Source organism: Lontra canadensis, unplaced genomic scaffold (assembly GCF_010015895.1).
Source record: "Lontra canadensis isolate GAN:19392208 unplaced genomic scaffold, GSC_riverotter_1.0 scaffold50, whole genome shotgun sequence".
NCBI classification, from domain to species: Eukaryota; Metazoa; Chordata; class Mammalia; order Carnivora; family Mustelidae; genus Lontra; species Lontra canadensis.
The window spans coordinates 2,412,734-2,440,674 of NW_022631044.1; the positions used below are offsets into that span (position 1 = coordinate 2,412,734).

Genomic DNA, 27,941 nt, shown 5'->3' on the forward strand with positions numbered 1-27,941 from the left:
GCTGCCAAGGACCCAGGCAGATATGGGGAGTGTTCCTCTTAGTTGGGCCCCAGAGTAGGAAACAGGAAAGACTGATGAGGTGACTCTGCTGGGGCAAAATATGGAGCAAGGGCCAGTTTGTCTAGTTTCTCTGTGTCTCAGGGTGGAGGACACAGTGAATCAACTCCCTCATTCCCCACTTCCTCTCCCATCCCTTCCCTCCCCCTCCTCCCCTCCTCCAGAGTGCCTCCCCGCATTGTAGAGGCAGGAAGGCTGAAATTCCATTTTCCAGAACCCCTTATTCCCAGGGTTTTGGATGCCAATTAAGATGGCCTCCTTAGAAACAGGTGTGTGAGCTGGTGAGCATGGACATCAGGCAGAACTCACGTCCCTGTCCTTTTGTTTATTTTCTGTGGACAAGCCCAGGGATGGGGACTTGGCGTTTCTGTGCAGCAATGTCCCTGGGTCCCCTTTCCCAGCAGTGGGGGAGTTGAGTGGCAACCCCAGCAGCACTGGTTCCTGCTCCCCAGACAGCAGCTTTGGTAGTATTTTCTCCAACTGAGCCCCTCCGCTCCACCAGCCCTCCCAGTGATTGCGTTAGGTGCCTAAATCCCTGAATTAAATCATTTGGCATCTGGTTGGAATACCTAGAAGAGTTTCTGCTCCTGCTCTGAATCTTGACTGGGGTGAATGAGCTGAGGCCTTTGATGCTCTGGGCACCAGAGATGACACAGGCCTCTAATAGGACGGCTCCATTTTTGAAAATGACGCTCAGGAGCAATGCTGAAGGGGCAATGATCTGGAAGGAGCTTAAGCCCCAGGTGATCATGAGGAGCAGAGAGGCATCACTGACCTGCACCTTTCACACTACCAAATGAGAGAAAAATTAACTTTTTTTTGTTCACTAGGCCATTGCATCTTTGGGTAATGGCAAGATAGGGGCACCAAGTCACCATCAGGTGTGACATCTCAGTTCAGATTCGTTCATAGGGTTGCTCTCCCTTAGGACAGAGGGCTCCATATAGGAATCGAACAGACAAGATGCCAGAAAGTGAGAGTTGGAGTTAACAGAGGGGAGCAAGGATGAAGGAATAACTTCTGTGGTTCTCACACTGGGTTCCTGCTACACACCAGTGTGCCCACTCAAGGGTTTAGAATAAAAAAGAAAATGGCAATCAATAATGTCCTTTTTGATGCTGAAGGAAATTTAAATAAATGGGTAAGTGATTTCCATTTTAAGCTTTATTTCCACACATTTGGCTCTTTTGCCTTGTTTGCTAGCAGACAACACCAAATAAACTTAGACCAAACAAAATCATTTTCCTTAAGTACATAAATACATACTTAAGTACATAAATATAAATATAAATATGTATATATATATGTGTGTGTGTATATATGTATATATGACCCATGCTTATTGTGAAAAATGCAAGACATATGGAAGATATGAGGCACAGATCTTGCCTCATTCCAAGGCCCACTGCTTGGGGAACCCCAGTTAAACATTTGGTGTGTCCTCTTCTCTTCCCTCGCTCTTCCCTTGTAGGCAGTGACATGGGGGGAGCTGAGGACAAGATGGGCCTGAGGAGGTGGCTGATGTGGCTAAGAAACTGGCTATGGAGTTAAGTGAGTAAATAAGTAAATACATTGAGGATAATGGGAGTCAGGTTTCTAGCTGTTAGAGAAGGGAGTTACAAATTAAGGAGAAACGTTGAGAAATCTTAGCAATTGGATTGGAATTGGAGGTATTAGTGTGAACTCATGTTTTTTAAATCTATTTACACAGAAATGTATATCTATATATAGTTGTATGTGGGTGTATGCTTGTGTGTGTACATATGTATATTTCCTATCTGCTAAAAAGGTTTAGAAGGATTGCATTTCAAAAAGAATTAATATCCAAGCATCCAAATCTTTGTTTCTTTTAAAAAAGATTTTGTTTATTTATTTGAGACAGATAGAAAGAGCAACCATGCGTGGGGGGCGGGGCAGAGGAGAGGGAGAAGCCCCAAAATGGGACTTGATCCCAGGGCCCTGAGATCATGATCTGAGCGGAAGGCAGATGCTTAACCAAGTGAGCCACCCAGGTGCCCCCCAAATCTTTGTTTCTAAATTTCATTTTCCACTAAAAGAACTGACTGATTCCATGGCTGAACTGGGACAATCAAAGATGAGCATTTTGGGGACAAGTAAGAAAGCACGCAAAAAGTGATGGGGCCATGTCAAAAGAACAGAAAAACTAGCATGAAGGGGCTCCTACAGGCCAAATCGGGGCCATCTGAACATTGAAATAGGGATATGAATAAATTACATCTTATTAAATAAAATAAAAAGTCATGAGTTCATGCCGACATAAATACAAAATGAATAAATAAACGGGGGAGAAGGAAAAGCTCTTCCCCACAACAGAATGTCAACAACTTGGCCATGAAATGATGGTTAATTCAGGCAGGAGTCAGCAATGGATGTTGCTAGAGGATATCGGTGATTTCCTCACAAAATATTTATCAATCAGAAGGAAAAAATAGTCCATTTATGGTGAAGGGACCTGGCAGATACCACCTTGACTGGGTGATCAAGGTTAACTTCACCAGTTGTGGGACAGGTCAGCATCATGTATATCCCGAAGGGATGTATGGAGACAGCCCAGCATCTTTTCTGTGGAGTCCCAGTCAAGAAGGAATGGCCTAGGTCTGGACAGGAGGGAACCCTGGGCAGACTCCAGTTAAGGGACGGCCTTCAGAATGGAAGACTTCTCCTCTTTGAAACTGTCAAGGTCATGAAGATGGGGCAAGACTTAGGAAATACTTTAGTAAAAGATTAATGAAATCGGGAATATTCAGAGAGACAAGGAGGGCAATGGAGTAAATGTGAAAAAAGTTAACAAGTGGAGAATCTAGGTGAAGGGGCTACAGGACCTCTTACTGTTCTTGCAACTTTTATTTATTTCACAATGAACTTTTAAAAGTTTTGTGTGTAGCCATCAGTTTTTCCGGTAAATGTATACATGTACATTTATATATTTGCATACATGTGTATACATGTATCCAGAAGCGCAGTCCCCAACCTGGACTGACCAAAGTAGAATTTTGGGGATTGGTACCCAGGTGGGCGGATTAAGAATAACCCAATTCCCCAGGTGATTCCGGTGTGCAGCCAAATTTGAGGACCAGTTGTTGTCAGGAATCCCGTGTTCACCGAAATCACCTGCGGAGCTGCTGAAACCCAGATCCCCAAGGGCCAGTCTTCCCTACAGCCCCACCTGACTAACACGAGGCAAGCAAGAGAACAGCGACAGGGGGCCCAGACTCCGCCCCCGTGCCTCGTGAGGCCCCAGGTGCAGGCGAAGAAAGGCCGCGCGGGCCCCTGCGCTCCGGCCCTCCGCCATGGACGCAGCGCCCGCGCCGGCTCTCCTGGGCGTCCCGCCGGCTGAGGTGCTGGAGGACCTGCTGCGGGAGCAGTTCGGGCCGCTGCCTGAGCTGGCCGCCGTCTGCCGGCTCAAGCGGCTGCCCTCGGGAGGCTACTCCTCGACGGAGGACCTCCAGTTGGTGCTGGAGCGGCGCCGCGTGGCAAACGCCAAGGAGCGCGAGAGGGTGAGCGCCCTGCCCCGCGCGGGTCCCCAAGGCCACCCGGGCTCGACCACCCCACGACATGCTGCTCTCCGCCGAACATCTGGCCAGTACCCGGTGCACCCACTCACGACCCCCCACCCCCGCTGGCCTCGGAGGCGACTCGAACCTCCTGAGGCCCGGCTCGAGTCTCTAGCTTGAGAGAACGGTAGCGGCCTTGTTACCCTCCTCCCGCGTCCAGCCGCTCGTTCTTTGACGGTGGGATGGCCCTCTCACCTGCTAACCGCCTGCAAGGGGGTCTGGGGGTAGGACGGGGGCACGCGAGGCCCGTGACGGCGTCGAACATGTCTCGGCTTGGCAGGTGCTTTCAAAAAGGTTAGCGCCCGGGAGTTGCGCCTCCTTCTCCCAGCGGCTCGCGCTGGGTGAGCGCTTGGGGCGCAAAGCGCTCCCACCGTCCCTTTCCCTCTCCTCTGCATCTCTTTCTGGAAACAAGTGTGGGATCACGGGGCCCAGTGGAGGTTATTCGTTTCTCTTTCTTGGAGTGAGGAAACACGGGGCCCCGGTGTGCCCCGGATTCCCACTCCAGCCCGTGCCTCATTTCCCCGTCAGGCAGGGACGCGGCGAATCACAAGGGGCAACGGTCCTGGGGCCCGTAGTCCGAGCGACATCTACTGGTGGCTTTTAGTGTTTCTAACTGAACCGGGGCCCCGTTGTGTCCAGTCTGGTCTCCCTAGTGCTCTTTGCAAACCTGGAGTTTGACGGCAGCCCAGGCGTCCTAGAGAGGGAGCGGGGGCGGGGCACGCGAGGACGGAGGGGCGCCTTCAAGCTGGGGACTTGAGGGGGGAGGTTCTGCTGGGGACGCTCCTGCATGCCCGGGCCCTTTGGAAGTGTAGCCCTTAGGGAATCCGCTAGGGGTGTGGGAAAGAGCAGGAGAGAGGACCAAGTGAGAGTTGAAGACCGAGGGAAGCTGGAGAAACTCCAAGAGTGGGAAAGCATGGTTTCACCTGGCATTAGACCCCTTGTGAAAATAACCCTGCGATCTGAGTGACAATGTGGCCTCAAACAAGATTCTTATCCAATAGTTTGCATTTTATATGGGCCTTCCCATCAGGAAGCAAGTGCTTTCTGCAGAGAATTCGTCCTGGTTTTATCCTCTATTTTAAAGCTAATGACCTTCATTCTTCTTTACAAGGACAAAATTAATGCACCTGAAGATTAGAGAAATGACTGGGGAACAGAAACACCTATAACACAGATATAACTGCTATGAACTAACATTCTTGTATATACCCTCCCAGTCTTTTTTTTTTCTAGTTATGTGTGCACATATATAAATTATAAATTTGTGAGATGGTACATAGTTTTCCATTTTTTTCAATCAACGTTATCAAAAGCATTTCCTGATTATTTTTTAAAAATTCAGCTAATTAACATATAGTGTATTGTTAGTTTCAGAGGTAGACTTTAGTGATTTTTCAGTCTTATATAACACCCAGGGCTCATTATATCCCATGCACTCCTTAATGTCCATCATGCAATTACCCCATCTCCCCTGCACCCACCCGGTTCCCCAGCAACCCCGTTTGTTTCCTATGATTAAGAGTCTCTTATGGTTTGTCTCCTCTCTGCCCTCTGATTTGTCTTGTTTCATTTTCCCCTCCCTTCCCCTATTCTCCTGTTTTGTCTCTTTCTCTCTCTTTTTTAAAGATTTACATTCTTTATTTGAGAGAGAGTGAGACAGAAGAGAGCCAGAGAGCATGAGTGGAGAGAGAGAAACAGACTCCTGGCCAAGCAGAGAGCCTGACATGGGGCTTGATCCCAGGACCCTGCGATCATGACCTGAGCTGAAGGCAGAACTTAACCAGCTGAGCCACTCAGGCACCCCCTCCGTTTTTGTTTCTTAAATTCCACATATGAGTGAAATCATGTGATAATTGTCTTTCTCTGATTGAGTTATTTCACTTAGCATAATACTCTCTAGTTCCACCCACATCATTGCAAATGGCAATATTTCATTTATTTGATGGCTGAGTAATATTCCATTGTGTATATATACCATATCTTCTTTATCCATTCATCTCTTGATGGACATCTGGGGTCTTTCCATAGTATGGCTATTGTAGACATTGCTGTTATAAACACTGGGGTGCAGGTGCCCCTTCAGATCACTACATTGGTATCTTTGGGTAAATCTCTAGTAGTGCAATTGTTGGGTCATAGGGTAGCTCTATTGTCACCTTTTTGAGGAATCTCCAAACTGTTTTCCAGAGTGACTGCCCCAGTTTGCATTCCCACCAGCCATGTAAGAGTTCCCCTTTCTCCTTGTCCTCACCAGCATCTGTCGTTTCCTGACCTATTAATTTTAGCCATTCTGACCCGTGTGAGGCGGTATCTCATTGTGGTTTGGATTTGGCATTTCCTCATTCTTAAGAATTCTTTGAAAGAACAGCTTTTTACTGTATACTCTGTCATAAAATGGACCACACCTCTCCAGTCTTTATGCTTTTTGCAGGTTTTCCTGGTCTTTATGTGCATGTGTGGTAATTGCTCTCAAATAAAATTCTAGAAATGAAATTACTGGGACAGAAGATATATACAATCTCACAACTTTTGATACCAGATGCCCAACTGCTTCTTCCTAGAGAATTTTATTAATTTTAATCCCTTCTTATGGGATAGAATACTCTTCCCTTTGCTCATCTCTATTGCTGGGTATGACTAACAATATTATCAGCTTGGCACATGAAAAATGATACCTAATTTCTATTTTCTTTTGTAGTTATTTTAACAAAGCTCCACATTTTCATTTTTTTTTCATTGTCATACTTTTGTTGGTCTTTATATTCTGCTGAAATGGAATGACTGTGTCCATTATTCACTTTGATCTGGAGTGGGAGAGGGCCCTCAATATGAGTATATTGGCTTTATGGTGTAGTGGAAGCCAGTTTTTCCAAGGCCAGTTCCCTTTGGGGGATGGTCGTCAGCGTTCCAAGCCTTCAGAACTGAAGGATTAGATCCTAGAGACTTATAAACACAAAGATAAATAACCTTATTCTGCCTTTCAAATCTTACCAACATGCAGATTCTCTAGACTCTAACTCTTTACTCCGTTAGGCTGGGAAAGAGGTGAAAGAGTTGATGGCATGGTGCTTGAGTAGACAAGTATTTGCACATTTTATTCATTATCAGTACCACTTAGGTCTTTCTTTGGGCCAAGTCAGGAAGAAGTGTCTTATGTGTGATTATATTAATCACCACAAAAAAGCTTACAAGGTGGGTATTTTCCATTTTGCAGTAAACCATAGCTTGGTGATATGAAGTATCCTACATGGAGGAGCTGGTTTTCAAATCCTGATGTTTTGACTTTGAGTTCTAGCCATTTCCCCACTGCCTGAACATTGCAGTAGGTATGCTATTGGAGGAAGAGGAGGGGTTCAGCAGGAATACCGACCCCCTTCCCTTCCAGCCCATTCACCCAAAGTGCTGAGTTTACACCAGCCCTTCCTCTAGTGCCAGCAACGGCACTGCTGGTGGAGTGGTGATTCTGGCATGTGCTTTGGTTCACCACCCAGACAAGAGCTGTGCAAACAAGCCCTCACAGCCCTCTTCTGTGGTTTTGGGGCTGGGGATGGCTGTACAAGTTAGCTTCTCTGTATGTCACTTTGCTTTTGTTTGTTTGTTTTCCAGATAAAAAATCTCAACCGTGGTTTTGCCAAACTGAAGACACTTGTGCCATTTCTTCCCCAAAGCAGGAAGCCTAGCAAAGTTGATATCCTTAAAGGTGCAACGGAGTACATACAAGTTCTCAGTGATGTTTTGGAAGCAGCCAAAGACTCTGAGGTAAAGCCTTAAGAATTAAGAGCAGTATCTACCATTTATTGAGCCCTTTCCATTGCCAGGCAGTTTATATGTTTCAGTTGTTTATAACAATTCTGGGAATTAATTATGATCCATGTTTTATAGAGGAGGAAACCAAAATACAAGGAAAGGCCACATAGCTAAGAAATGTCCGGCCTGGGGTTTGAATCCAGATCTGTGTGAGCTTTGGAGCCAAGTTCCTGGTTGAGGTCTATACTTACCTCCTGTCACTGTTCAGGGCATCTGGCTCCTGACTGCTAAATCTTTAATAGAACATTGATAGCTAGGGATGGAGAAGAGGCTTCCACTCTGTAGTGGTGGTTTTCCATCGAACTGGACTCAGAAAGGAAGAGGCATTTCTCTTGGAGAGGCCCTCCCTGTGAGACCACTCTGGTGGTATGCTCAGCAGTGGTTGTGATGCCAGTCTCATGGGATTTGCAACCCTTTGGTGGGATGAAATAATTGAACCTGCTTTGCAAACCGTGAAGCACATAGTTGTCACCACCATTATCGGGGTGCAGAGCTCAGAAAGGCCCATTAGGTGGTGGAAGCTGTGGGCTAGTTATACGGGCTGGATGTATGGTCAGGCAAGCCTTGAAGACCTGTAAGTGGATCAGTCATCAAAGGAGGGAAGACACAAAGAGAGAAAGGCCTTAGAAATGAGCCCTCAGGGACACCATTGACAAGATGGAGGAGGAGAATCAGACAGGAGAAGGTAGCAGGCAGGTGGAGAGGAAAGCTAGAACCTAAGGTCAAGCAGGGGAGAATCTTGGGAATCTGAGTGTAGGAAGTAGTGCAAGAAGCTACAGAGAGGCCCAGCCCGTGAGACATGGAATAGTAATGGGCTGGAATTCTGCTTATAGGGGGTTGAGTGTAGGTTAGTGAAGTCCAGGCAGAGCACAATGGCAAATTTCAAGTCCATTAAACCTGGAGATCTGAGACAGAAAAGAAGGATCAAAAGGAGGGAAGAAATGGTTAGGTTAGTGGAAGTCTCTTCTATGTAGTGATGTGATTGTGTTTAGGGACAGAAGAGAAGGACAGATACTAGAGAGTAGAGAAACACAATTATTCTAGAAACTTAGGGCAGGAGTGGCCAGGTATAGAATGGTACTTTCAACTTTTTTTCCTTGTCCACTTATCCTGCAAGGGTGACTTCTGAGGGGATACATTCTGCAATGGTGGGAATGGATTATCCTGTTAGCCAATTGGATGTTTGGGCTGGGGCCTGACCACAGTGTTTGCACATGGGCCGGTGGCTGCCTTAGTTTTTCCTTGTATAGGTGACAGAAGTGCTTTGTGCTGCATTTATTATAAACTACAGTATCTGTTCCATGGGATAATCTTTTTAATGCAGTTGCCAATTGCACAACATTTTAAGGTTGTAGAAAAAAATAAATACAGTCTATTGAGTTTTCTTTTCTTTTCATCTATAATAACTTTAGATTGCCGTTATCACTTAAATGAAAATACATTGATTAAAATTTTAAAATATATTGACTTAGATCTTCAAAATATGACTGTACTATTATACTGTTTGACAAATAAATATGATTTCTAGAGACAGAATCCGGATCGCCAGACCTATAGGAACAATCCTTCTGAGGCACCTATATCCTTGGCTGGAGACCTATCCAGAAACATCACCCAGCATGCCAGCTGTACTGTGGGCTTGAAGAATGAGGAGGAAAGGCCCTGGGCAGATGGTGGCAGTGGTGAGTCAGCATATACTTGTCGCCAGAGTGTGATGTCTACGACTGGAGTTATCTCCCCAACCAGGAGTCTGGTAAAGTGTTTCTTCTTAAATAGCCACATTGATGTAAAAAAACCCAAAACATTTTCCTTGAGGCGTTTGGAATTTTCCAGGCTAAAAGATGCTTGAAATAAGATCATTTTGTGAAAGTACCTAGATGGGAAAAGTAGAGTTTGTTAGTTTGGAAAATCTATTATTATGTTTCCAGTTAATTGGTAAGCAACTCAAGGAGAAGTCAGCCCCTGAAAAGTTATCTAGTACAGACATAAGTTTACATTTTTATGACCCTAATTAATTCATCAAAAGGTTTTCTAGGGACATCTGGGTGGCTCAGTCGGTTAAGCCACTGCCTTCGGCTCAGGTCATGATCCCAGGGCCCTGGGTTCGAGTCCCATGTTGGGCTTCTTTATCAGTGGGGAGCTTGCTTCTCTCTCTCTGCCTCTGCCTGCCACTCGGCCTGCTTGTTCTCTCTCTCTCCTTCTGACAAATAAATAAATAAAATCTTAAAGTCTTTCTAACTCTGAGGTCTCCAGAAAAAGAAATAGCTTGCCATACATAAAGATCCATGGTGACCCCACATATGCATGCACACATATTTTTTGGTTAGCCTTGTGGGAAGGCAGCATTTTCTTTTCTTTTTTTTTTTTTTTAATTTAAATTCAATTAATTAACATACAGTTTATTATTAGTTTCAGGGTAGAGTTCAGTGATTCATCAGTTGCATACAACACTAGTGCTCCTTCCATCCCATGCCCTCCTTCATGCCCATCATCCAGTTATCCCATGCCCCAACCCCCTCCCCTCCAGCAACCCTCAATTGTTTCCTGTAGGAAGGTGCATTTTCTAAGTACAAACAAGAGTTTATTATAATAGCTCTTGTTTCTTTGCCACACTAATAAAGCTGCTAGATACAAGGCTCAGCCTGCCTCTCCAAGTCCACAAAGTAGACTGTTGGCCCTTGCTGTGTCTCATTATCACTCTGATGAGACCCCTTGGTCCATTCTCCAGCACAACTGCTATAGAAACAACGGCTTGTAGGAACTGGAGCCAAGCATACTGTGATAAACAAGCTGCATAGTGCGATGTACAGGACAATGGGAGCTGTGGAGTCACAAGTGACGGTTGGTGGTGGGAGGCACTTTAGAACAGCAGCCGAATGCAGGTTCTAGAGACCAAACATGGGGGTTCAAATGCTGGTTTTAACCCTTGCTAGTTGTGCATCCTTGAGTGAGCTACTGAATCTCTAATCCTCAGCTTTTCCATCTGTGGAATAGAAATGATAATTGTACCTACCTTGTCCATCAGGAAATTGTGAGGCTTAAATGGAATCCTGTCAGTGAGGTGTCTGGTGCAGTGTTTGGCCTGTCAGTGTTCACTTGGACATATGTTATTCAATCTGCTTGGCTCATCATGGGTAATCAATATTGATTAGTGAGCAATCAACAATAAGCTACAGGCATCCTAGCTCTGTCTGTGCTCTGAGTTTATCCACTTGGCCCTTAATAATACTCTATTCTGGTTTGAGGTCTTACAGGCTTCCTCGTGATTGGCTGGCCTTGACTGCCATTTCTTTTTCTTTCTTTCTTTTTTTTTTTTTTTTGCATTATTTATAATTTTTAATTTATATTTCTTATTCAAAACATTTTTGTGGTGACAAAATAAAATTTGAAGATATCATTAAGCTATAGTATTCAAACCAGAGTAAAAAATGAAACCAAGTTACTAAACAAGATTGTGATTCACATAGATGAATTATACCAGAATACCAGAAAAGAAGGGCTGATTTATTACATAGACCTAAACCAAAATTACTTTTGTCTTATCTTAAGTCAAATATGCATACTATCAAATTTCATACTTTGTTTTAAAAATATTTTCACAATTTTAGGGTCTCACATATAAGGAATTCCTAAATTTACAAACCAAAAATAAATGAGTTTTAAAAATTAGACCATTTTAGTTTAATAGTTATTTTTTTATTATGTTAGTCACCATACAGTACCTCATTTGTTTTTGATGAAGTGCTCCATGATTCATTGTTTGTGTATAATATCCAGTGCTCCATACAATCCATGTCCTCCTTAATAGCCATCATCCATGGCTTCACCCATGGTGAACCCAGGCTCACCCATCCCCACCCCACTCCCTTCTAAAACCCTCAGTTTGTTTCCCGGAGTCCATAGTCTCTCATGGTTTATCTCCCACACTGATTTCTCCCCCTTCATTTTCCTCTTCTCCTAATTCCTCCATGCTATTCCTTATGTTCCACAAATAAGTGAAGCCATATGATAGTTGACTTTCTCTCTTTGACTTCTTTTTTTTAAAAGATTTTATTTATTTATCTAACAGAGATCACAAGTAGGCAGAGAAGCAGGCAGAGAGAGAGAGGAAGGGAAGCAGGCTCCCTGCTGAGCAGAGAGCCTGATGAGGGGCTCAATCCCAGGACCCTGGGATCATGACCTGAGCCAAAGGCAGAGGCTTTAACCCACTGAGCCACCCAGGTGCCCCTCTTTGACTTATTGCACTCAGCATAATCTCCTCCAGTCCTGTGCATGTTGATGCAAAATTTGGGTATTCATCCTTTCTGATGGCTGAGTAATATTCCATTGTGTATGTGGACCACATCTTCTTTATCCATTCATCTGCTGAAGGGCATCTTGGCTCCTTCCACAGTTTGGCTATTGTGGATATTGCTGCTATGAATATCGAGGGTGCATATGGCCCTTTTTTCACTGCATCTGTATCTTTGGGGCAAATACCCCATAGTACAATTGCTGGGTCATAGTGTAGCTCTATTTTTAATTTTTTGAGGAATCTCCAAACTGTTTTCCAAAGTGGCTGCACCAATGTGCATTCCCACCAACAGTGTAAGAGGGTTTCTCCTTTCTCCACAGTTTCTCCAATATTTGTTGTTTCTTGTCTTGTTGATTTTTGCCATTCTAACTGGCATAAGGTGGTATCTCATTGTGGTTTTGAAATGAAATTCCCTGATGGCTAATGATGATGAACACTTTTTCATGCGTCTGTTAGCCATTTGTGTGTCTTCTTTGGAGAAGTGTCTGCTCATGTCTTCTGCCTATTTTTTGACTTGATTATTTGTTTTTTTGGGTGTCGAGTTTGAGAAGTTCTTTACAGATCTTGGATATCAGCCCTTTGTAGTGACATTTGCAAATATCTTTTCCCATTCTGTGGGTTGCCTCTTTGTTTTGTTGATTTCTGACTTGATTACTGTTTTCTAAGGATTCTACTTCCTTACATGTTCAGTTTTAGATTTTCATATTCTGGCCACTTGACCTATAAATCAAACCTTCCCTTGCCAGTCAACCCTTAGGCAACAAAATCCCCAAGGCTACTACACGAGCTGACAGGGATTGCCTGAGAACGAGATAAGGATGAAGATATCACCTGAGCTGAACCTTGAATGTGCTCTCTGTTAATAATAGTAATGTTAGTTTCAATATGTTCTGTGTATTAAGGCAAGACTTTTACTTGCATTTAATCCTCACTGGTTTTTAGCAGGTAGGTATTACCATGTCATTCTCATGGTGAGATGCCTGGCTGCACCTTTCTGCCAGTCCTTTTGGGCTTGTCTGGGACTAGAACCTGAATGGAAAGAGAGTAGGCTTACGCTTGAAATCACCAGCAGCAAGGTTGTACAGGATGTCCTTGTCTTCTAAGGATTATTGATTCTGGAAATAGGCCATTTATAGTAAGTAGATTTAAAGTTGGGGACTAACATTTTCTGGTAAGACACAAAGTTCTAACTGGAACTTCTTTTAAAAAAGGGAGGTACATACATTTCAGTCTTTTAGCTAATGCAGTTTAAATTGAAGACTGTGCTAATTCTTAGAATGAACAAAGAATCCTGTTTCTGAGATTTTTTGGATATGCACGTACCCTCTGCCAAGTGTGAGTTCCCAAGCCTGAAAGTAAAGAGTGCCATTTTTTGCAGAAATGTTCTAGGATTTCATCAGTTTTGTGAAGAGTTTCTCATTCTTTGACATCTAAATCATTTATTGTTAACATAAAAGGATTTATTCTGAAACAACTTACAGAAGGGTTGCAGGTAGAGTACAAATAACTTTTTTCCTGACCCATTTGAGAGTAAGTTGCCAGCTTGATACCCCATCACCCCTAATTAGTGTGCATTTCCTATAAATGGGGACATTCTCTTGTAGACCACAGTGTGGCTGTCAAAATCAGGAAGTCAATGTTGTGACATTACTGCCACAAAATCCTCAGGCTCGATTCAGGTTTTCACCAACAGTCAAAGTCTTTTCTAGCAGAAATACCAGCTGAGAATCATGAGTTGCATTCAGCTGTCATATGTTTTTAGCCTCCCGCTGTCTGGAACACTTTATTGGTCTTTCCATGACTTTTGTGACCTTGACACATTTGAAGATTATAGGCCAGTTGTTTTGTAGAATGTTGGATTTGGGTTTGTCTATTTCCTCCTGAGTTAGATTCAGACATGAATCTTTGGCAGAAATATCACAGAAGTGCTGCTGTTTTCTACTCCTTGCATCCTATTGGATGGGGGGTACATTTTGATTTGTTCTATTACTAAGGATATTCACTTCAATCATTTGCTTAATGGGATGACTGCCAGGCCTCTCTACTTTAAAGTTTAGCTTTTCTCCTTTGTAATCTGTGTTTTGTGTGAAGGTGTTTTGAAGCTATCTGTATATCCTATTCTTCATCAAACTTTATTTGTGAAAATTTTTATTTTGAAATAATTACAGATCCACAGGAAGTTACAAAGAGTACAGAGAAGTCCCATGCATCCTTAACATGGTCTTCCTTAATATCGATGTCTTCTGTAACTATAGGACAGTATCGAAACAAGAAAATCGGCATTGGTACTATGTGTGTATACTTTCCTTTCATTTTGTCACATGTGTAGTTGTGCAGAATCACCACTCCTGGGAAGATCTAGTACTATTCCACCCCCATAAAAGTCTCCTGCCTGCTACCCGCCCACTGTCCTCGCGTCTCCACTCTTCCTACCCTCCTGACAACCACTAATCTATTCTCTATCTCTCTATCATTTGGGGAATGTTCTATACTATATGGAATCATGCAGTATGTATTCTTTAGAATATGGCCTTTTTACTTAGCACAGTGCCCTTTAAATCATCCCCGTGGTTGTATTGAAAGTCTACTCTACTCTTCATTGCTGAGTATTAGTCCATGGGATGGGTGTGCCACAGTTTAACCATTTACTTACTGTAGAACCTTTTTTTTTTTTTTTTTTTTTAAGAGAAGGAGAGAGGGAAAGAGGGAAAGAAGCAGAAGGAGAGAGAGAGAACCCCAAGCAGGCTCCATGCCCAGCACGGAGCTAATGCAGGACTTGACCTCATGGCCCTGAGATCATGATCTGAGACAAAATCAAGAGCTGGATGCTTAACTGACTGAGCTACCCAGACACCCCATTTTTTTTTAAATTGTAGGACATTTTGGCTGTTTCTATATTCATTTATATTTTATACAATAGACACATAGTTTTCCATTTAATTCAGTAGATTACCATCATAATATCATAGTATTTCACGATCTATTTTGTTAATCAAATTGTCCTCATTGTGGCCAGTGAAAGTCCCTTCAAATTGGCTGGTTTTCTATTTGACCAGCCACTTTTTTGATCCCTTCCTTTCTGGCAGAAGATGTTCTGAGCTTGAACATCATATACTTTCCCACCCTGAGCCTTGGAATGAATCTTTCAACAAGGATACCGCATGTGTAACTCAGTTCTCCTCTCTGTGCTGTCTCCCCCGTGATGACTCTTCTCTTCACCCCTTTTGGGCTTTATCACCTGTATTGCCAGGGCTGCCATAACAAAATACACAGATTAAGTGGTTTAAACAACAGAAATTTATTTCTCATGGTTCTGGGGGTTGGAAATCTAAGATCGGGACATTGGCAAATTTGGTTTCTTCTGAGACCCATCTCCTTGGCTTGCAAATGTCCTTTCCTCTGCATGTGTGTGCCCCAATTTTCTCTTATAAGGACACCGGTCATACTAGATTGGTGCCCACCCTTCATTATATATATTTTTTTAATTTAAATTTTAGTTTACATATAGTGCGATTTCGTTTCTGGAAGAGAATTCAGTGATTCTTCATTTACAGACAACACCCAGTACTCATCACAAGTGGCCTCTTTAATACTCATCACCCATTTAGCCCATCTCCGCCCAACTCCCACACCCTTTGTTTTAACTTAATTACCCCTTTTAAGGCCCTATCTCCAAATACAGTTACATTCTAAGGTATAGGGGTTAGGACTTCAACATATGAATTGTGAGGGGACTTAATTCAGCCCATAACAGTACCCATGACAAGCTGCCTGGCCATAAGAACCCTCTCCCTGGCTCTGCCATTCTACTCAGGCCATCCCTCACTGCATATGTGGACATCTCCTCATTCTGCTGGGACTCTGGCTCACCACGTGAGGTCACCTACACACATGCATGACTGCTGGAATTGGCACGGGCGTCTTCTCCCCATGCTACTCTGCCGCTCTGCCTGAGCATCCTTCTTACTTGGCTTGGGTCTGACTCCATACCAGGTCACCCCTCCAAAGCCCCTCTCCTGCTGGTTGGATTTTGCCACTTTGCACTGGGCCACCCCGCTGTGTAGCCACTTCCCTTGTCTGCTTGGTCTCTGACATCCTCTGACATGGTCATCTCCATGTGTGGATGCCATCCTCACCCTGCTCAGCCTCCAGAACTTCACTCAGGGCCACCGTGGATCCCCCTACCTCACTGCGAGCTGGTAGCATTAGGACTGAATTGTTCAGGATGGGAAGGGGGAGGTGATTTTTTTTTTTTTTTCTCTTTGAAGTGCTACTGTGTGACTATCTTTCTGGTTAGTTTTCTCCTTATTAATAGGTTTAATTCTGAGATCCTTATTGGCATGTGGCTTGAGCAATTATTCAAAACAACTTTTAATAACTTTATAAAAGCTTGCATTTTACAATCAAGAACCAGGATGGAGTGAGAGGGGCCAGGGAAACAAAGCTCAGCCCAGTCTTTGTTTGCCAAACAATTCTCATAATGGTGCAGTGCAGTTTACCTGAAGAGGTGATTATATAGAGTTTCAGGGTCCTGGCCAGATACCCTAACTGGAAACCTGGATATTGCTGATGTGACTTGTTGGACTGAATTGCTATATACAAAAGAGCTTAGGATCTGGGAGGCAAGCCCCCTCCAGATTCAGTTTGCAGGCATGGCACTCTTCTTCCTGCCCTTGGAGAGGAGCTGAGGAGTGGAATCCTGGGGCTGGCAGAGATGGGCATTGTTGGGGATTTGAGGATGGAGTCAGAACAGGCTGTGCAAGATCAACAACATTCCTGAGAGGCAAAAATCCCAAATGAAGTACATAAGAATCTGCTGATGGCAGGCATAGAGATTAACTCTTGGGGCCAGAGCAGGTTCACTTGGGGACTGAATCAGCAAGTAATGTGTGCAAATGTAGAGGGTGATGAGCTGTGTGAAGCCATGGCATCTGGCATTGGTAGGGATAGGGATCAATGTCCAGGTCCTGACAAGAATCATTCAGAATTGGACTTTTAAGGTGTAGGGTTTTGTTGTTTTGGGACTGGGATGGGTGACAGATGTTCACTGACCCACTATTGTTTATTACATTCATTTGACACCTGTGTTTATGGCTTGGGCATTTCATATCTTACAAGGCTCTGAATTTTGTTCAGAGATGGCTGTGATTCTATAGAGGTATGTCTCTGGACAAAGATCATCCTCAGTGTTGTGGAGTGAGATACCAATTGTGTTGGAGTCAGAGGGACTTTGGAAAGGAGTATGTGGACAAGCATAAGTGCCTGTTATGGGGCCTGGATGTGCTACCATCTCATACTTCTAAATTTTGGCCTGTTCTGGAAATATGCCTTGGAAGGGTTTCTGAGAGAAGGAGGCCTCTAGGGGTGGTAGATTTCCACGACCCTGTCTGCAGGTTGTGGTAATCTGTGTGTGAAATTAATCACTGGGGACACCACTTCTACTAGCATTTTAAGTTCTGAAGTGAGATGGTCTAGCCAGCTGGGATGAATTCATTAGCACCCTGGGAAGGCCTTGAAGCATCAATCTCCTGCTTTCCAGCTCACATTTCCCCAGATCCTGGCTGTACGCGATAGCAAAATATCCCACCTCAGTGTGGTGGTCTACAGTTCTCCCTGGGAACACAACTGTCTGTCCCAGTGTTTGCTGGTGGCCCGTGGGGCTTATTCATGGGTTTAGCGAGCAGAGTATTTTAAAAACTCGGACTTCCCTTTGTTGGGGTGGGTACTCTCTGGTTGTCAGCCCCACCATTCCTTCTTGCATTACGAGTTTAGGCATTAAACTTTGCCGCCCTGGACCAAGAGCTCTGGGACTCAGCATGAGTCTGCACTAGTGGTTGTGTTGGCTCAGGATGCTACTATGTCTTCTAAACTTTGGGGGTTTAGGGAGTGGTGCCTTGATGGATGCTGGTTGTCCTCCCTGGAACTTGGGAAAAGTGAGACCTGGAGCATACAAGACAGGATCCATCTAAACTCAGAGCAATGCCACCTCCAATGGAGGGTGCCCTGGGCTGCAGCTACTCAGGAAGAGATCTAAGCAACACCCAAAGCAGACTCTTGAGACCCCCATGTGATCAGCATGAAAAGAAAATATTAGAGGGAAAATGAATTTCTTCATGAAAATAAGTGGGGGATTTCCTTCGTTGTAACTCTCAATCTTCTGTCCCCACAGAAAAATTAAATCAATCACAAAAGTGGGTTTTGTGTATGTGTGTGAAGTTCAGTGTGTTTGACAAAATCTCTACTGGTGTGTGCTCCTAACTCTGGCAGTGAGCTGAACATATTTTGAGAAAGCTAATCATTTCTGTCTCTCTGACCTATGATGGGCCTGGTGGTTAAACTAATTGAAGTAAGTCTTAATGAATTCTAGTGGACTTCCAGAGGGAATATTTATATGAATTTTATAAAAGTCTTATCTCGTTGGTCCCACATAGATACAGAGGAGAACGGCAAGAATTGAGTGGAAGGGTCTCTCAAAGATAGAGACAGGACTTCTCTGATGTGCTACTGACCTCCCTTGAGACAGACTGCTCTTTGGGTTAGCAGAGAGGCATTGAGTACTGGGACCACATAAGCTAGCCCCTGAGGGAAGTCACTGCGTCCTCCTACCCTCCACCTTCTCTGCTTGTTCTAATCTCCAGGTTATCCCATTGCACTGGATTAGCAATAAAATGGATTCCAAAGACACAGTGTTAAAGGTAGATCTTTCAATGGGAGGGTAGGGTCTATAAATATGACTTGATTATTTTGGGGACCTCTTCTACTCCTCTTTGGATCCCTTCTTTCCTTTTTGGAAGACTTTGTTCCCCAAGAATATATTGTTCTAGCAACACCAGTGTGGAAGATGGGCCTGGGGCACCTGCCTCATTGGGGTGTTCTGAGGTGAGAAGAACCTAAGAGAGTTTTCCTGCATCATGCAATTTGGAGTTGGTCCCCAAGGGAAGAGACAGACCATGTGGGACTTGGTGGCCAAAGCCCTGCTCATAATAAAGGAGCTCATTTGCTGGAAGATCATCTGTGCAGCTCTCCCTATAGATGTGAGATGGCAAGGCTATGGTCACAATGCTGGGTTCTAATCTCACACTTCAAAGCAGGATTGACAATTATGAGCACAATTTAGATGGGAAGAAATGTAACTTTCTACATTGAATTCTACTTTTGAGAACCCAGTAAGACCCTCTGACTCAGATGGTGGCAAGACTGGTTTACCTCATTAAGGGTAAGTACTTCTTTGAGTAAATACTATGTCTGTTTAATGTTCAGAATCCCCATGGAGCTTTCTTGTCTCTTATGCCAGCTCTCCTAGGAGATCCTCTCATCCTCCTTTAGGTACAGCAAAGTGTATGTACTATGGAGGCTGGAATGGGAATGCTCACGTGTATTTCCCCAGCTAGTCCTTGGGCCCCCGGTCTTGTTGAGCTGACATCTGCTGTGGATGTCCTTGATCCCATTGTGGCTTCTCTTCTCTAGGCCAGGCTTGCTCGGCTTTCTCCCTTTAGAACCCAGACATCTTCTGGTCTCCCTGACTCCCCCACTGCCAGATGGGCTATGCAGCTGCCCTCAGGTATGTACTTGATGATGTCCCTCAGGCATGTGGTCTCTAAACTTCCATGAGAGGCTATACCCCACAAAATGGTATGAATCCTTGCTTTCCTCAGATTCTTCTTTACCTTTCTGTCCCCTTATGTAATTCTTCCCCATCCCTGGGTCAAGGCCTGGGATGGCGGGGTGTAGGACCCCTTTCCAAGGATCAAGCAGCTTCTACAAACTATTTGTCTATCCCCTCTGAATAACTACTTCCTGCTGTTTCAACTTTCATCTCCATTTTTGGTTGTAGGAATTCTTCCCCACATCATATCTTGCCTCCTCCCTGCTTTGTGTCCACCTGAGCTGCCATCTGAGGTCTGGTCCACCAGAACCCACGTGTTTTTTCCAACAAAGTCAGCTTCTCTCAAATGAGAGCCTTGCTTTTCAGACTACTATTGCTGGGAACTGAATTCTGAAGCTAAGTAAGCAAGGGCTTCTGGTTGGTATCTATCTACCTCTCTCCCTGCACCCACCCCCAAGCCTTGGCTCAGTGGGTGGAGGGTAAGGTACATTGGATGATATGTCAAGCCATGCAGCTAGACAACCAACGACAGCAGCATGCCCACCTTATCAGAGGGGCTGAGTAGCAAGCTGAGTCTGTTTCTCAGACCACCCTCTTCCTGGACCCTCAACTATTCAGATGAGGTCAACAGGCATTTTTTTTTTTTTTAATGAACTGTGAGAATAAAGCAACATCAATAATCTCCAGCAAGTTTTCATTTTCTGATTCTTCAGTATTACATTTCTGGAATTTTCTGGTAAATACTTAAAACCAAACTAAGACAATAATCTGTAATACACTAGACTCTAGGCTATAGGATCAAATTAACCTTTACCTCTTCGGAAAAACCCAGCAATACCTGAATTTGTCTCTTAGGTTTTTTGTTGTTGTTGTTGTTGTTTTAAACTTTTTTTTTTTTTAAGATTTTATTCATTTATTTGTCAGAGTGAGCACAGGCAGACAGAGTGGCAGGCAGAGGCAGATGGAGAAGCAGGCTCCCGCTGAGCAAGGAGCCCGATGTGAGACTCGATCCCAGGACGCTGGGATCATGACCTGAACCAAAGGCAGCTGCTTAACCAACTGAGCAACACAGGCGTCCCATCTCTTAGGTTTAACATACTCTGGATATGTGAAAATTTTTTAAAAATGAAACTTTTAAAGCTAAACTGGAACTCAGTGTTAACTTAATCATGTATATAGTGGGAGGACTTGATCAAGATCAGAAAAGTTGTTGATACTTATTTTGTGCTGGGCATGATTCCTGGTGGTGTATATATACTAACTTATTTAATTTGCATGACCATCCTGTGCTGTATAATTATATCCATTTTACCCATCAGGAAACTAGAAAACAGAAGTTAAGGAACTTGCCCAGTATCCCCTGGGTGGGTAAAGGATAGAATTAGGGCATGTAGGTAATAGTGTTAAACTCTTTACTGCCTTTCATTCTAACAAAACTCACCCTTTAAATATAGAGGAGACTGGGCTAGGAAATAGGTAAATGTGTTTTTATAAACTGAATTAAAGCATATGACTACAGTGCTATATTATCCACAATGATTGATTGGAGTGACTTTGTTTTTCATCACATTTTTTTTTTCTTCAAGTTGAGATTTCAGAATACTAAGACCCAAAATGATCTTACCATCTTAGTAATGGAAATATACTAAAAGGCTTCTAAATTTTTTTCTACAACTGAATTAAGAAATTATCACATTTATATACTACTGTATGTTCTGTTTCTTCTTATTCTATCATTAACATGTAGTCTTTATTATAAGTTTTAATGGTCCATTAAATAGAATGGTTTTCTAATTTTTGGACACTTAAGTTGTGTTCAGTATTTTGTTCTCATAAACATGGCAAATAGCCTGATGTGTTTACCTATTTCTTCCTTTCCTTTTTCTTTTCCTTTCTCTTTTTTAGGATAGATTCATAGAAGTGGAAGTCCTGAGTCACAGGTAGGTACAATCTATGACTTGATGCATGAGGCCACTTAAAATACCATCAGTTTTTAGGGCCAATTTCACTATATCCTTGCTAACAGTGGGATTTATTAAAATGATAGAATTTTCATAGGTAAAACCCGGTATCTTTCCATTTAAACAGTTTTGGTTACTAATGAAACATTTCTTACATAGTTCTTTTGGTACTGTCTGTTTTTATTGTTTAGCCATTTATAAGGGACTCTCTTCTCTGTTACAGGCTCCCCCAAATATGAAAAGTGAAAAGGACAGCCCAGGGCTACCTTCTAGAGACAAATAAATGCAGTCTTGAAAGTTGAAGTCTCTTAAAAAATTGTGATAATTCAAAGTTTAACAATTACCCTTTAAATGGCCTAACTTGTCACATACTTACTCAACTCTTTTTCCTTAATCTCATGCTTTGAAAAAATAGATCTCAGAGTCTTTAGCCTTCATGCTTATCCTTCAGCCCTATGCAGCTTCCATTCTCATCTTTTCAGGACTTATATCTAATATCTTTCATTCTGTCTGTTTTCATCACTTAAAGAATAAGTGCCTATTACCCTTCCCGGGGAAATTAACCTTTAATAGGAATGTAAACTCAAGCTAGAAGAGTATGGAGTGGTAGGCTTTGGCCACTGGCAGTAACAGTTTTCAAGGCTGTCTAAAAACCCAGCTAAGGCCATAACCCTGAGCATAGAGACAGTCTTCATCTTTATAACATTTCTCATCTAGCACTTAACATATGCTGTATCTGTTCCCATACTTTACATATGTTACCTTGCTCTCATAACAGTCCTATGAGATAGACCTGCTGGTCCCTGTTGTACAGGTGGAGAAACCAAGACACAAAGTGTGTATCTCCTTGGGCTGACAAAATAAAAATCCTGTACTGGGTGGCTTTAAACAATGGTTTAACAGTTCTGGAGGCTGAGAAGTCCAAGATCAAGGTCAGATGGGTTTTGGTTTCTGGTGAGGTTGTTCTTGCTGGTTTGCAGACTTCTCTCTGTGGCTTCACATGGTAGGGTGGGAGTGGGTGGAGAGACTGAGCAGTGGTGTGCGTGAGTGAGCAAACTCTTGTCTCCCTTCCTCATAGAAGGACACCAATCCTATTGGATTAAGAACCCCAACCTTATGACCTCATTTAAACTTAGCAACCACCCAAAACCCCTATCTCTAAGTACAGTCATATTGGGGGTTAGGCTTCAACATATGAATCTGGTGGGGGGGGGAGACACAATTCAGTCCATGGCTTTTGGCCCCTGACTCTAAAAGTTCATGCTCTTAACACATGCAAAATACATTCAACAGCTCCAAAAGTCTTAACTGGTTCTAGCATGAGTTCTAAAGTCTGAAGTTCAAAGTCTCATCTAAATATCCTCTAAATCATGTATGGGTGAGAGTTGAGGTAGGATTCATCCTGAGGTGAAATTCTCTTCCAGCCATGAGTCTGTGAAACCAGCTAAGTATGTGCTTCCAAAATACAGTGGTGAACAGGCATAGGACAGACATTCCCATTCAAAGGGAAGAAATCAGAAAGAAGAAAGTGATGGGTTCCAGGCAATTCCCAAACCTGGCAAGGCAAATACCATTATATCTTAAGCCTTATACCTCTTTGGCTCAGTGTCCTACCTTCCAGGTCCACTGAGGTGGAAGCATCAACCTACACAGCTCTGGAGTGGCCCTGCCCCCTGAAGTCTGGAGGAAACCAACCTGACCCCTGGGTCTGTGGTTGGAATGGCAGCCCTGGTGATCTCTGAATCATCTTTGGGGTCCTTCTTCCCTTTCCTGGAAGAGCAGTGCACATTTGCAACTGAGTAGCTTTGTGGTCTCATCCTGTAAGATCCAAGGAATTCGACAGCCTTCCTTCATTATGTCCTGCTTTAGTTCAATCTAGCACTCTCTCTTTTGGAAAAACCCATCTATTCCTAGCCTCTGCTAAGATGACTGATAAGGTCCATAAGTTACACTCCATGACCTCTTTATCAAATGGTTATTCAGCCATACCCTTAGTGCTGTTTTCAGAACAAGCTTTTTCACTTTTGGCAACATGGATGGACTGAGAATTTTCCCATTCTTCAGCTCTGATTCCTTTGTGTTTAATGATTCTTCCTTTAATTCATCTCTCCTCTTGTATTTTACTATAAGCAGTAAGAAGGACCCTAGTTGCACTTAACACTATTTTGCTTAGAAATCTCCTCTGTAAAATATCTAATTTTATCACTTGTAAGTTCTACCTTCTACAGAACAGTAGGACACAATTTAGTCACGTTCTCTGCCACTTTATAATAGGAATTACCTTTCCTCTGGAGTCTGGGACCTTTCTACCAGTGTGGGTGCTGCTTCACCACCCCACCCTATATGGTTCTTCCCTGGGGTTAGGGCTGCTGATTGTCTCATTCTGATCAGTAATAAGACTAAGTACTTACACTTGGTATCCTATTTTGTCTTCATGACAACCCTGGATGGTAGGAGACTTAGTTTTCTGGGGTTGCCATAACAAAGTACTGGGTGGCTTGAACCAGAAGTTTACCCGAGATCAAGAAATCAGGGTGTCAAGAGAGTTGGTTTTCCTCTCCTTGGCTGTGGGTGGTTGACTTCTCCCTGTGCCTTCACATGGTCTTCTGTCTGTGCCAGTCATGTCCACATTTCCTCTTATACCCATCCTATTGGATTAGGACCTATCCACATCACCTACTTTTTTAATCTTTTAAATATCTCATTGATTTATCTCCATTATCTCTTTGAAGACCCCATCTCCAATTACAGTCACATTTTGAGGTTCTGGAGGTTAGGTCTTCAACATAGCAATTGGCGAAAGGGGTTTGGTAGGGGGAGCACCATTCAGCCCACAGCAGAGGGCAAGGGCTGTTACCCTTATTGTACAGCTAGAAAGTGAAACATGGGTCGGTTTTTCCTCGGTGCACACAGTCACTAGGAGTGAGACTGGAGCCCCAGGTCCTGGACTCCCAGTTCATTTTCTTTCCACAGCAGGCCTCAGCCACAGGTTGGCTGTACTTTCGCCTGTTTGGAGAGGGGCATCTTCAGGAAACCTAGACTTAGAATTTGTCATTGGTCTTGCTTTGAAAGCACTGTCTTTCCTCCCTTCTTCTTAAATTTGATTTCCCTCAAAGTAGGCCATGATTTATAGTTTATTTGGGAGACAAGCCCAGGAACCACCAATAGGAGAGTGGGGAAGTAATATAGGGAAGAAAAGCCAGACTATGAAAGATGCATGACTGGGCAGGTTGCTACTGTGGGCCACTGGGTCTTAGTCCTGCTGAGGCACTCTGGGAGACTATGTACAACATGCTTCAGAGGTGTCCTTCCAACATTTAGGAATGAGGGAGCCAGGCTGTTCCTCAACTCCTGATGGTCATTGTTTGAGAGCTGATCCTCTGGGGGTCAATCCCTCCAGCACCTCTGACATGCCCTAGAGAAGGCCATTGATAACTATGCCTGTGCCTGGAGGGTGCTAAGGCACTGTATTAGTTATCTATTGCTGTGTAACAAATTACTACAAACATAGTAACTTAACACATTCATTATCTCACCATTTCAGTGGATCAGGAGTCACACCTGGGCATGGCTTAGCTGGGTCTTCTCCTTTAAGCTCACTCTCAAGGCAGAAATCAAGGTATTAGTCTGGGCTGGGGTCTCAGCTGAAGGCTTGACTGGGGAAGGATCTGCTTCCAAGTTCATTCCTCTAGGACTTATGGACTGATGTTTTAGCTGGTGGTTGACCAGGTGTCACCTACAGTTCCTTGCTGTGTAGCTCTTCTTAGCATTGCTACTTAATCAAAGCATACAAACCAAGAAGGCAATCAAGAAAGTCAGCAAGATGAAGAATCTTATGTAAGGCAATCACAGAAGCGATATCCCATCCTCTTTGCTGTATTCTGTTGCTTAGGATCAAGTCACAGGTCCTGCCACACCTAAGAGGGAGGGGATTACACAAGGACATGAATACCAGGAGGTGGAGGCACTATGGTCTGTTACACAGCCATCTGCTCACTTGATAAGTTATTGCTGACTGGAAACATTTTTTGTCAAGAGACCTCAGGATTAGAAATAATTTTACTGCAAATCAGTCAGAAAATCTAATTTTAAACTAAAATTTATTTATCAATATTTATTTGACGTGGTCATTGGGGGCTAGTCAGATGTGATTTTTCTGGACTTGACATGGATTCTTCTGTGCTTTCCTGTCCCTAGTTAGGGGCTAGGCATCTTGGGTTTTCTGTGGTAGGGACTCTGAATTCTTATGATCTTCCCAGGATAGCCTGTGGAGCCAACTGCAGTTCTTGTTCCTTCTGTAGGATTTCAAGGTGAATTTGGAATTGAGTGAGAACTTCGGGAACTTCAGCTAAAATTCCATATAGGTTCTTAATATGGAAATTTATATACTGAAGTCTTGCTTCCTATCTGATATTTGAACAATTCCTATAGCCACAGGATGGCATTAATCTTTCCAGCACTTGTCACATCCAGATGGCATATAAGAGAAGATGGCGGATTTTTTATTTATTTAATTAATTTATTTATTTTAAGAAGAAAGAATCACTTTTTTGGGAAAAGAATATATCAGCCTTATCAACTTTATCAGTGTCTTGTTCTAGTTCTGCATTTTTAAAAAAGATTTTATTTATTTATTTGACAGAGAGAGACCCAGCAGGAGAGGGAACACAAAAGGGGAGCGGGAGAGGGAGAAGGCTTCCCACCGAGCAGGGAGCCCGACGTGGGGCTTGGTCCCAGGACCCTGGGATCCTGATCCGAACCGAAGGCAGACACCTAATGACTGAGCCACCCAGAAGCCCCCTCGTTCTGCATTTTAAAGTTGTTTTTTTTTGTTTTTTTTTTTTTTTTTTTTGTCTCCTTCCAGAAGCCATGTGCAGGATAGTGGTTAGGGCTTATGAGCTCTGGAGCCGTATTGTGTGTGTTTGAATCTTTGCTCAACCACTCACTAACTGTGTGACCTTTGGCCAGTTACCTCTCTGTGTGTCAATCTCTTCAACTGTAAAATGGGATAATGATAGTACTGTCTTTATGGCATTCTTGTGAGGATTAAATGAATAAAAATGGACAGAACACTGGCAGGAGCCAACAAGAGTGTGCAAATTTAGTTTGAGAAAGCTAAATAATACATCAGGAAGAGAAATTTTTGAGTGATGGAGATGACTAAGGGGATTTATGAAGCTTGTTATTTCTGGACTAAACAAAAATTCTCTATTCCCTTTTTGGATTCTATTTCCGAAAAGGGCCCTCCATAACTATGATTTCAGAGCTCTGGAGAAGATGTTCTTAACTCCTTAGATCTCCTCCCTCAGCACCAATAATACGTAGCCACCTGAAGTGTCTCAATAAACACATGACTTCCTGGTTCTGGCCAGACGGAACTTGGATCTTCGTGACTCAGCTGCTTATAATTCTAGCAGGTTTTGACAGGAGAATGGGGAAAAAAGCTTGTGGATTCAGCAATTCTGAAAGTGAAATGGGAGTGAGTGAGAAGCTCTGGGTAAGAAAGGAGGGGATAGAGACTGGGGGGATGAAGGGGCTGGAAGAGCTAAAGCAGAAAGACACAATTTACTCTGGCATCTGAGATGGAGTATTGGCCAGTTCTTGGGTTGTGGTGGCCATCTTCTCTTTTTCCACACCAGGAGTAGCTCACATAGAGGGGCATTTCTTACATGTCAGAGTACAAAGGAATTACTAGGGATGCTTGTTAAATAAAAAGGTTCCTAGGTCCACCTCCAGAAATTGTTTCTGTGGCAGCCCTGTGATGGAGATTGGTGGGTTTTATGGGAGCATCTAAAGGTGGTGGTGGTCTAGAGCTAGAATGAGCAGAGGGGCCATGATCTGGTTGGGGGAAATGACCAGGGGCTTTTCCGGAAGCCATACTTGCCCTGCAATCAACATTAAAACAAACAAAAAACCATGTGGAGTGAATGCTGATTTGGGGAAGCTGGTGGAGCTGGGTAGGGGGAGTGGTTTCTAAAGTCCTAAGTTACCACGTGACATTCCTACTGTGAGGGCATATTGAGAGAAACTGTCAGAAAGTAGAAGTGGAAGATGCTTTAGGTATGCTGTCATTTTACAGACTGAGACAGTACTGCCCAGAAAGGTTAAATGATTTCATCAAAGTCACACAGCTAGTTAATGGCAGGTCTGAGACTGTAATCAAGTATTCTGGTTCTCCACCCAGTACCCTATTCACTGAATACCTGTTCCCTCTGGGATGAGGAGGGGTTGAGAGGAGAAAGTAATGAGAATTGGAGGGAGCTGGGCGCACAGCCCCAGACCACAGGACAACAAAAAATTTTGCTATAGTAGAAGAATTAGAATAGTTATTAACTTGGGCTCAGAATTCAAATGGTCAACAATTGCTATTAAAACCCCTAATAGTTAATTTTTTAAAGGCAGTAGTTAATTTTCTAAAGGCAGATTTCCCCGGGAATAAATGTTCCAGCTGTAGGACTTTTTTTTTTTTTTTTTTTTTTAATCCCAGTGAGAATATATCGTTAAAGGAAGCTCACGTTTCAGATTTCCTTCCTAGTAATAAAATCCTCATACTAGCTCTTGGCTAAGTTCGTAGTGCCCGAGCGGACGTGGGCAGAGGCCAGGCGGCGGGACTGCGGCAGCGCGGGCGGCGGGCAATGCGG

General features: G+C 43.4%; 1 protein-coding gene across 1 annotated transcript; it reads left to right on the forward strand.

Moving 5' to 3' along the window:
- The first annotated feature begins 3,368 nt into the window (after window positions 1-3,368).
- Window positions 3,369-21,573, forward strand: FIGLA (folliculogenesis specific bHLH transcription factor). The gene is made up of 5 exons (XM_032873602.1): window positions 3,369-3,575; window positions 7,239-7,391; window positions 8,968-9,121; window positions 21,245-21,279; window positions 21,524-21,573. Exons 1-4 carry the CDS (start codon window positions 3,369-3,371, stop codon window positions 21,247-21,249), a joined length of 519 nt encoding a protein of 172 aa, XP_032729493.1. The 3' UTR covers window positions 21,250-21,279; window positions 21,524-21,573.
- The last annotated feature ends 6,368 nt before the right edge of the window (window positions 21,574-27,941 follow it).